The 11,214-nt window shown below is 50.1% G+C and overlaps 3 protein-coding genes across 3 annotated transcripts, besides 1 other annotated feature; all 3 read right to left on the reverse strand.

Moving 5' to 3' along the window:
- Positions 1-11,214: part of a sequence feature (contig 1.84 954..621812(-1)) that runs on past both edges of the window.
- Positions 764-2,901, reverse strand: ANIA_04991 (inositol phosphorylceramide synthase aurA). Its single transcript, XM_050611560.1, has 2 exons — positions 2,060-2,901; positions 764-2,003 (listed from the first exon to the last, which is right to left on the reverse strand). The coding sequence occupies exons 1-2, from the start codon at positions 2,479-2,481 to the stop codon at positions 1,106-1,108; spliced, it is 1,320 nt and encodes a 439-aa protein (XP_050467577.1). The 5' UTR covers positions 2,482-2,901; the 3' UTR covers positions 764-1,105.
- On the reverse strand, positions 7,206-8,136 carry ANIA_04990 (VIT1/CCC1 transporter family protein; the record flags this gene model as incomplete). Its single annotated transcript, XM_657502.1, has 2 exons — positions 7,206-7,741; positions 7,806-8,136. 2 exons carry the CDS (start codon positions 8,134-8,136, stop codon positions 7,206-7,208), a joined length of 867 nt encoding a protein of 288 aa, XP_662594.1.
- Positions 9,420-10,469, reverse strand: ANIA_04989 (uncharacterized protein). The gene is made up of 3 exons (XM_050611561.1): positions 9,963-10,469; positions 9,754-9,882; positions 9,420-9,684 (listed from the first exon to the last, which is right to left on the reverse strand). Exons 1-3 carry the CDS (start codon positions 10,169-10,171, stop codon positions 9,672-9,674), a joined length of 351 nt encoding a protein of 116 aa, XP_050467578.1. The 5' UTR covers positions 10,172-10,469; the 3' UTR covers positions 9,420-9,671.

Raw genomic sequence — 11,214 nt, forward strand, 5'->3', positions numbered from 1 at the left:
GGATTATAACTAATAATACTGCTGCTATGGATAATTTGCCCCAACCACACACACACACACACTATCCAAGGGAAACGAAAAGAAGAGGATAGTGTCCATGAGCGGAATTTGTGAGGTGAGGAGGATGTGATAGGTAGGTGTGAGAGCGTCAGACCATAGCAAGCAAGTCAAGTCACCGTCCAACAAGTCGAGAATCTGAGGTTAGTCGAAGCCGGGTCAAATCGGGACGCGTGAACATCCTTCAACAAGCCCCGTCAGCGTCAGACTCTCCTCCCAACCTTGCACGTCCGGCGAATGTCAGAAAGCAACACAGTAGCCATGTGTATAGCCCCCGGGTAATATGTGGACGTAATCCACTTTGAGCGAATGGATAAACCATGCGAGCAATCAAGAAGAAGGTCCATCCTTCCCCTCTTTCTATATGCTAATGCAGAGTTCGTGATGCATTGCAAAGCAGAAATGTAAAACCGTCTATGCACAGCGAGTGAAGTGCAAGAAGAAAAGGCGCCCCATTCCGTGATTTTTTCCAATATAAATGCTTCCAGTCCCAAGCGCCAAGAGTATGAGCGATCGACACGAATGGTAAAAATAAATATATAGCATAGTCGAAACGAATAATAAGGATGGGTTCGACCAGGTCAAGGTAATAGCGGACGATAGAAGTGAGAATTGAAGTAGTGTCTGGGTGGACACGAGACAAGCGAGTGTTACCGACGGGGGTTATCGGATGGTCTTCCAGGACTAAACACCAGGATGCGTAGCCCCATTGTGTCCATTAACATTATGATGGAGCAACGGCGTGTAGCGATGAGCGATAACCCATCCCACGTTCGAGCCCAACCCGGTTTCGCAATGTCAAGCAATGTACAGTGAAGTGCGGCGGAAAGAGAAACAGTATCCCAGGCGGATTCGGACCGAGGTACATTAAGGTCGAACCGATGATCTGGGACACCGAAGAAAGGGTATTAAAGATATATGTGTCGAAATGTGCTCGATGCAATAAAGCCAGAATGTCGTGAAATGTTCTAACGCCGTCTCGTAAATAGATGCAGTGGAGGAGGAGCGAGATCGCTATATGCAGGTATCGAGTTTGGTTTGTGGCTACTCAAGGGCTGAAAGTATGCCTGCCGGACTCAATATCAGTATGTGGGGAGGTCAGTGCCTCGGTTTCCCATGAGTAATGATCGTCAACGGGACTCAAGGAGCCTGAGGAGACGGAGGATGAAGAACCAACAGTCCATTCATCGCTGTCGAGATTGAAGTCTCCATCATAGCCAGCTGCACCATACCCATACTCCAGGGCAGACTCGCCGAATTCCACATAGTCGTAGTCCCAACGGAAGGTCTTGTCGAGCTGGACACGGGGAAGGAATCGGGTCTTGGCGAAGTAGAAAGCAATGGCGGCCAGGAGACCACCCGCAACCAAATCGACCGCATAGTGATGTGAGAGGTACATTGTTGCCCACCACATCCATAGAGTATAGGTCACGAAGACGGGCTTCATGCGGGGGAAAACATGACTCATGAAAAGTGCGGCCAGGGTTGAGTCGGCAGCATGCAGCGACGGAAAAGCGCCGAACACAACAGGCGACTGATGGAAACCAGACGTGTAAAGGTCGATGCCGAAAAGCTTGTCAATGCGGGCAAGCCCTGCGGGATCACCTTGGATGGAGTAGTCTGCCGGAGCTAGACCATAGCGATTCTCATACCAAGGTGGAGAGCAAGGGAAAAACAGCTGAATAGTAACCGCAGTCATACTGATATAGCCGAAAGTGCGCGCGAAAAGGGGAACAGTGCCGGGCGGACCGAAGATGAACATGATCAACGAGCACACAAACGGAGCGCCATAGTGGCAGATACCGTAGGGTAGCCACGCCAGCACGTCAAGCACAACGTTCTGGTGAGCGGATAGGATGTTGCTGATGTTTGCGCCGTAGAGAATATTCTCCAGTGCAGGCAAGACACGAACCCAAATCGCAGGGCGCCAATCGCTTGGGATGAACCTGCATATGTGAGTAACTGCTGCACGGGGTCTGGTAGCGGGTTGTTTTTAACTCACTGGCAGGCGTAGAAAAACAGAAGCCATCCGGCAATCGGCAGAAACGGGAGGAAGAACTGGCGGGTCATAGGGATCAGGAGAGAGAATAGGAGCATGGAGAAAATGGCCGTTTTGCCCAAAGGCCCGGGCGACTCGATAACGGTCAAAGAGAAGATGCCCACGATCAACAGAAGCAGATATTGGAAGTCGTAAACCGTCCATCGGTGGCTTTGGAGCGATCGTAGTGTGTCTGCAGGCGATAACGACGTCTGTAAAGAGGCTATTGACGAGGTAGGAGACGCTCTACTGCGCAATTTGGACCTTAACTTCCGCCGCATGCGATGCGGGACGAGCAGTTGGATGGACCGCCATGGAACCTGGATCTGAAGCTTTCCAAACTGGTTCTGCGTGCGGTCCTTCCACGTGGGAAGTGTTTGATTCATGGTTGCGGCGAGTCTTGCGGGCAAGACTCAGCTATAATTCCTCCAGATCGAACTCCGTCTGCTTTCTTTCCCCCCGATTGTACAAGAGTTGGAAGGCGACGAATAAATCGGTCGCGGAAGCGGCAGAAAAGGGGTCTTGAATAACAAGCCGTTAGGCAACGAGCAGGGTGCTGACGGCGTCAACCCGAGCGGGGAAATTGAGATCGGTTCGAAGAAGACGAAACGAAGCGCACGCTCCGGTCTCCAGCGGCCAAACGAGGATGTCTTTGAGCCGTCACGTTGCAGGGGGTTTCACTGATGCAAGGCGAAGTGCAAGGGCGCAGCAGTCGAGAGGAAAACCTGGAACGAGGAGGTCGTGAGGGAGGCAGATGGCCACGGAGCCGGAGTATAAACCTGATGGGCGAACGACTGAGAATGAGGTTGGAGAGAAGCACCGATAGGGAGAGAAAGAGGAAAAGGTCGACGAGAAGAAGATGATGAGGAAGCGCCAACACCCTTAGCCTCTGAGCCTGGGCTGAGCGGAAGTGCCGGCTGCGAGTACTGCGTATTCGTATTTCAAATTTGTACTTTACACGGAACCGCGCTGCGCCAAACCTTGACGAGACTAGCTTGGACTAGCTTTGACTAGCTAGGACTAGCTTCGGTACCGGACGATACAGAATCCGAGCCGAGGGTGCCTGAAAGCCTGAAAGGTGGAGAAGGCCAGCGGCCATAGGTAAGGTGGAGGAGAAAATCTTCAACAACCAGACTATCGATCCCACTACTGAGCCACTTTCGGGCTTCAAGGACCAAGGTTCAAGCCTTGCAAACTCTACTCGAGGAGGATTTCGGCATCTCGTGCAAACTCTTAGGTGAGCAAAGTCAGAGTTCGCATACTCGAATGCTGACTGACGAGTCTCAGACGCACCCCGCTAACCGCCAGACCGCAGAGGTGACCGAAGTCGCAGGCGCCGGGTATGAGATGTGATAATGAATGCAGCCTCTCACAGAATCAGAATGAGCAGGGAAAATTCAAATCAAAACAGACGGCAGATCCATCTGACCATCAGTTGGTTACAAGTAGCCAACCGGAAGCCACAGATCTGCTGGCGCTGGCCAACCAAATGGGTCCCTACCGCCAAGACCCAGTCCCCTGACTGTCTTCATTTAACTTGCAGTCTAGTTCACCACCCAGCTCCTACCAGCTCCTGGATACTCGACTAGAGCTATCGATATGGTGAGACGTTGAGTATCTAACAAAGAACGATTCCCAGCCATCTTTTTTTCGAGCGGCTGCATTCTACCATTCAAGCCGGCGCTACCGAGTCGAAAATTGTCGCCATCAGGATACGACCGGTAACCGCGGAAGCGCATTCAACAATATCAGGATGGCCTGACATCAGCTCAGCTGTTGAAGGCGGCCTCGGCCTCAGCTCGGAAATCGGACATCCACAAGGCCCAAGCTCCCGTGAAAAAAACTCCGAGATGCTCAGGTTGTCAACTGGCCAACTCCATTCTTTACTGGGAGTTATTATTATTGGGCGATTTCGTGACAGTGAGCAGTCAGCACTAGAATGGGAAATATGCTGTTGAGAGGCTACAGGGCTTTGGATGATTAATTGGGCGCACGAGACCACCAAAAGAGGGAAGTGTGATAATACGCCGGGGCAGTCGTCAGTACGGTGTTAATTACCGCTATGTGACATAATTACGGCATGATACCCACGATGGAACGCGGTAAACCGCGGATCAAGATCTTGATGCATTTGAACCTGGTCAAAGTCATCTGCCATGCGAGAAGTATTACTATCGACCAGGCATGACTCTGGTCTGATCCCCGTTGCCAGAGCATGCGAGCATCTGATCTTGCACTGCGAAGATGCGGGTTTCCGACTCGACCTGTATTCGTGTCAGTCGGCGGCGCTATTCGCTAGGGTTTCAGGATTGATTAAAGGGACAATGCAAAGATATTATTTAAGCGTTATCTCATCGCCCCCCTCGCATCCGTATTCAGACTGAGTGCGACATATGCAATTCTTAACTTTGTACAGAGCGCAATACAGTCAGACTGCGCATCGGCCCCTGTTTGGCTCTCGTATTCGTTCAACAGCTGAGTAGTCCAAACACTGTTGGCGCAAACCCCAGAGGCTATGCAGTGAGTTTGGGCATGAAATCATTGCTGCATACCACTGAAAGGGGTAAGAGCAGTCATCGTAGAAGGCGTTGCGAATAGGCCTCCCTTCTCTATGGTCGTGCCGTAAGTATACCAAGCACAGCCTCACCAAGGCTAGTCCTTGCGATAATCAGCGAGGCTTGACCATTCCTTCATCATTTTCCGATCGGACAAGAAATTGGGGGTGCAGACTAACAGCATCGGCATGATTTCTTGTCACTATCTAGCAAACAAGCCTCAGGCCATCCAGACTCGCCTTATCCCAGACGAGTGATTTCATGCCCTACATCATAACTCGATAATGGGCCAGCGGCATGATGCTACCAAGTGGACCTCAGCCCTGCTGGCATCCTGATTGCGGGCTTACCGACGACTCACGGCCGCTTCCCTCTCGCGCCTAGATGGATGGTTGTATCAACTGGCATCAGCTGAGTCGCATTGTTCTGTCATCAAAAATACTCCGCAATCTTGATGGCTTTGGGTAGCCAACGAGATCATCAACCACAGATAGTTGAGCTCTCAGGATCCTCCGCAATCTGAACAACCCTCTCTCATGGTCCATATCTATCGTGCCATGGATATCGCGGTCTACAGTGTACGGAGCACTTGCACGTGGAATAATATTGTCCGATCAGCGAATAAGTCAAATTTACGCCGGTCCTGAAGAACAAGGAACAACCCCGACTTTTGGGTTGCCCAAACCCCGTGTTCCATTAGATATGTCGGATCCTCAGTTCAGTTGAAACTGAAACAGTTGACCAAGCTGAGTAGAGGCGGATTAGCCGGCAATCCCGGTTAGCAAACCATACTACATACTCCGTCGCCCAACACGCCGTTCTTCCAGTCCAACTTCACCAGCATACTCCATATTTTCGTGGATCTACATAAAATTGTGCATTCTTCATAAGATCATCACATTCCTCAGCGACCCAAAACAAAGCTGACACCTGCAGGCCCGGGGACCGGGGCCGCAGCCATATTCTTCGCAGTAGATTATTCTCCAGTATAAACGTGCCTTGAAAGCCACAGTTTGCCGGGCTGGTCTCGGACTTGTATCGATGTATTCAAGTCTCAGCGAGGTATGCGTCGAGCGAGTCCCTAGCAGGACACCTATGCAGAAACTCTAGGTCGCAGATTCCTTAGAGAGACACCATAGCAATGCAAAGCAAAATATGGTCTATCACAATGCCAACGACAATATTCAAGGTCCGCCACCTTACATCGTACATACTCAGAGTTCATCGCAACCGGGCACAGACTCCAGAGCACTGTCTGTGGCTATGGCGGGGGCCGTGGCAGTGCATATCAATCAAAGCCCCTTGCGTTGTCGGTTACAGCGACTTGCGAGGTGCATACCATACTGCGTCTAGCGCCCGTAATTCGTAACCACCATCATATCAAGGCTCCAGCACTGCCGCCGCAGCTGTGGATCTTGGCCGTTTAATTAAACTATCCGACTATTGTTTCATGTCACCTGGCCGTTTAAGACTCCTCTTCTGGCCCCTGGCTACGCTAGGCAGCAGGTTATTTTGTTGCGAGGCCCATCCACATCCAATAGTCCACTTGGGAAAGGTACAGTTGCCAGTAAAGTACACTTGGAGCGGGGTAGGATGTGTCAACTAACCAAGGTTGGTCTGTAGAGGAGTATACTCAGCCTCAAGACCCGGTCGTCATAAATATAGATTCTCCATATGGGGCATGACCGTATTGTTTTACTTTGCTTCTCTTACTAGAATGTTAAAGAAATGGGTATATGTAGAACTCGGCTGCCTAGGTTGTTTCTCCGTCTCCCTTATTTCTCTGTATGTATGCGTTTGTACTGGCAGAGGGGCTGAGGGTACAGTACACCGTACTTACTGATGTCGATCTATGTACTTTGCGATGTGGATATGGATAAGGCAGGTTGTTAGGATCCTGAAAAACTTCTCCTGAAGAATGGAGGATATGGATACCTCAGGTGCCTAGGATGTTCAGGAGATGCTTTTTGCTACGCAGGCAAACGATGCCCGGCGATGACCAAAGGACAGCGCGCTACGAGATCTATAACAGTCTGAGTTATGCCCAGTTTTGGATATGCCTGGACTGCCGCGACGTTGTCTTGGTTCGGACGAAATGCAAGTAATTAGAGCGCACTTGGACAAAGCTGCAATACGAGGAGTTAACCGCAAAGTAAAGCCATCCTTTGGCTCCCAGGAGTACCAGTGCCCGCTGAGATTCAAGATGGATTTTAGAAAGTCTGTCGTCCAAAGCATTCTTCAACTCAGCCAGAGCAGGGAAACATCAAAGTCGATGCAGTAGCCTCTTGGTATGTATGTACAGGTAGAGACCATGATATATATGAAACCATAGATGTCGAAAACGAGAAGCTTACTGGCTTCACAGTATGATGCTGTAAGCCTAGAAAGCCTAGACTGAGTATCCATGAGATCCAATGATGCAATCCGACGCCGTTTGTCCATATATATATAAGTATGAACATAACACATTTACCCCAACCCAGACCCATGATCCATGATCATAAATGCAATTATATGTCGAATATCCATACCATCTATCAGTCACCTCCAGAACTTTAGGTATTTTGTCCCGGATCAGACTCCCCCAACGCCTGAAACCCTCTAACGAGTCCCATGGCACATCCCGCTGCAACCCCGCCCACAATAACCATTTGCAGACCCCCCCATGCTCCCTTCTTTATATTCTTCGACCCCGCCCATCCAGACACAAAGCAAGTCTTGCCATACCCAAAAACAAACAATGCAATCGCCATCGTTGCAATGCTCCACTTCAACGCCAGGAACGCCTGGTCTGGGCCGACGAAAAAGTACGGGAGGAGCGGGACGAAACCGCCGAGGAAGTAAGAAAGGGCAATGGTGAGGGCGCAGGTTAGGGCTCGGGAGCCAGAGGGCTCGGGGAGGGTGTGGTGGAATGTCATGAGGAAGGAGGGAAGGTGCGGGGAAGATGTCAGGTGAGTTGTTAATTGAGCAAGCAGGTGGTCGGGGAGGTCGTAGGGAGTGAAGATTTCGTGAATCGTGTCCGAGACGGTGGCGGGGGACGTGAGTGTTTGCTTGGTGGTTTCTTTGAGAGTCGCATGGTAGGATTCCCTAACTAAAGGTTAGTGAAGGAGTCTAAAGATACGAAGACGAGGGGCAGTACTCTTCACTCTTCGCACCGAGATAGCCACCTAGTCCCATAGATATGGCGCCAGCAATGAGTTCGGCAAATCCGCCAAAGACGACGACTTTGGTGTCTCCCAGCGCCGAGAGACCTGCTGTAAGGGCGAAGGGGACCGTCATCCCATCCGAAAGACCGATGATGGCGTCAGATATTACTCGTCCGTCAATGAGCTTGCTCTCTTTGGCTTCGCGGGGCTTGATTTCGCCATTTGTGCTCCCTACATCTTCTGAACGTGAAAGGTCATGAGAGTCTTTTTCCACATCGTACTCCGATTCTGTGGTCGGGGAGAGGAGGCCCTTGAGGGAACTCAGCGAGGACAACGACATATTGCGTGCGGTGCGTGCTGTCCAAGGACTGAATTTGAACAACTGAGACTCGCAGACGATAAAACCCGAAAAAGGCCAGAAAACCGACTATCAGAGCAACTTATACCAGGCTCAGGTTCTTCCCGTCTCCAGCACCTTGGGTTCCGTCTCTAGAAGACAAGCTTAGCCAGACAGATCCACCTACCAGACGGCGTCTATTTGAAAGAGCATCGCTGCACGAAAGACAATAGACAAACTGCCCTCGTGCCTGGCAACGTCCAGTCCGGCTGCCATGGAGCTTATCAGCTGCCCCGAGGTCCACGACGCAAGGGCCTATAACGAGCGGATGACCAGCAACGTGCTGGGCGATCGCCGGTCATGAGGGGCTACTCTTGGCACGTGGCGATCTGACTTGTTTTATTTGCTGGGCGAGACCGTCATGCGGGGTGATAGCCAATGAGAAAGCAGTGACTGGGCCCAAGCTTTGAAAGGGACGGCTTGGCGTTGCACGGGCGGGCTTAATCCTTGCAGGCGTGAAGAGCCGATGTGACTCTGTGCGGTATGAATACAACCTATTGTTAAGCGGGATTAGGGATTGGACGATTGGTGGATCCAGGGAGAGCTGGAATTGGAGATGGCTCGGAAGTCGCAAGGTACTCTTGATCTGGGACGGAGGACTCCGATAATACTGTTGTGTCTCCAACACGAACATTGTTCCACGGGGCAATTTTACAGCATATATCCGCCTACTCGGCTCCATTCTCTTCAAGATACAATCGACTAAAGCTGATGAAGTCGCGGGCCTCGTTGGGTGTCAAAAGTTGGAGAGACTGAATTGACATCTCAAGCTTCTGGAAGCCAGCCCCATACGTGGAGGACAGTTAGTACTATTATTTCACCCACTGCAGACCTCGGTGGTAGGCTTGGGAATATCACTTACAGGAGAAAGATATATACAAATAGCATTGCCAACTACAGCCTGAAATGCACATATTGCTGACTTTGCGGCGTCTCAGTGCGTGGTGGTACGCAGGCATGAGTTCGTGACTTCGCTGGAGGCTGCTGGACAGACCAGTTGAGTCTAGATCAAAACCAATAGGAGCTCTCGTTGTTGAATACAGACCAGGTTTCGGTCCAGGCTCGATGACAGAGTTGTAGGTATTAGGTACGTATACTAGATCTGATCTAATGTCCGCAGCGGTGGAACTGATCAAAGCTCTACTACTTACGGAGTATGCATGTCAGGCGGCACTGATGATCAGGGCACTCACCCCACCACAGAATATAAATACCAGGAAGTGAAAGCTTTCTGATAAATGAGTAGTATGTAGCTATCCCTCTTACTCGATACATAAAGTTGGGAGCTGGTAGCAAAGAATGACTTCACCTGATTCATCATTCGTCAATCGTTACTGCTAGAAGAGTGAGAGTAGCTCTGTGCTGCAGCCATGTATAGGATCACTGATTCTTATATAACCCTATTAAGACTCTCCCAGGAGTCCTTCAACCGAGATCGATGTCTTAGACCACCTTTGTCTCAGGAGACGTTTCGATAGTCAATTGGAACGTCTGCAGATTGCTCGAGTTAGTCAAAGTACCCTTCCAGTTAAGACAGGCAAAAGAGGTTACACAACTCACCCCTTCCTATGCTCAGCCCTGAACTCGCCATTCCCAGTCCCGCTCGCAGACCCAGTAGAGCCCGTCATATTCCAGAGTCTGCTCTTGTACGCCGGGAATGAAGTATGGTTCCAAATGTTGACGAGGATACTACACGGCGCGTTAGCCACTTGCCCACTCCAGACTGCCGACCCTCATATCAAGAAGGTATGAGATAACTGGGTACGTACCTCTGACTCCGATCCACATACTCCTCTTCCCCAACCTCACGAACACCAACCTTCATCCCGTCTTTTGTAAACATGACGTTCCGCTTCTCCATCTTGCTCCTTGTCTTGTCTGAGACTTCTTGAATGATGCTATATGCGACGAAGCCAATCACTGCGAGCACGACGACCACGATGAGGAGGACGACCAGCGGGATCAGGCGGTTTGCCATGGCGATTGGATTATGAATGGGAAGGAGGTGGTGCTGATTCTTGCTTTGATTCTGTCACGCACGTTGGAAAAGTTAGTGTGCCTGATAATGTCTGAACGAATGAAAAATGAGTCTCAGTAGTTGGTTGGATGGTCGAGTAGGTGAGAGGGGTTCGTGAGGTGCAAAGATGGAGACGAGACGCCCGATCGTGCAGTAGGGCTGAGCGGGTGACGTCGGCGATGATCGATGTGATCGGTTACTCACCACACTAATTGTTGATCCAAGGGCTTTTTACCTTGTCAGAATGTTATGAGTTTCAGTAAACGAGGGGATCTTATCCCTATTTATATTCATTTAACTGCAAAAGAACAAAGAAGAGAATTTTTCATAAAAAGGGAACATAAGGAAACGACAGCCCTGCGTTTCGGCTCCGCGGCAAGAAAATCCTGGTGCCTGGCAGCCCTGGCTGGTATGCGCGCATCTGAAGCGCTTTTATTGTGGCTTCTATGGAATCTGGAATTCTCTACGCGCCCCATTGGGAAGCGAAATGCGCGGGGGTGGCTGTGATATGCTAGAAATGTTAATTATAGATTGTGGACAGCTTTGTGAATTTGATTTTCGATTCAGCTGCACTGGGTAGGTGGACTTGACGGATTGAACGGCGCACTCAGGTCTTGCAAAAGGCAAGTGCATTGCCTCAAATCAAGTCAGTAGATATGACTATCATAATATCTATCAGTCAGTGTTGTTTGAGTGCGATAATTTCAAAGGAACCACTCAATGCATGTCTCGAAGATCAACAAACTTCCGATTGCAGCAGTGCTTTCATTGAGTCCCAGTCACCCAATCACACATTGTCGTCATGATGAATCATATCTATTCCAACTCATTAAGATTTCACCTCTTTGATGGGTAACATCTTTTAAATTCATTAATACCTATTAACTTACTGCGTATATTCCCTTGAAGCACGTCGCCTCCACCATTACTTGATCAACTATACTCCAGACTAGGGCTTACGCTAAGCCTTCACTATGTGCGACATGCCCTTCTTTTTCTTCCCT

This window comes from Aspergillus nidulans, chromosome III (genome assembly GCF_000011425.1).
Source record: "Aspergillus nidulans FGSC A4 chromosome III".
Classification (NCBI taxonomy): Eukaryota; Fungi; Ascomycota; class Eurotiomycetes; order Eurotiales; family Aspergillaceae; genus Aspergillus; species Aspergillus nidulans.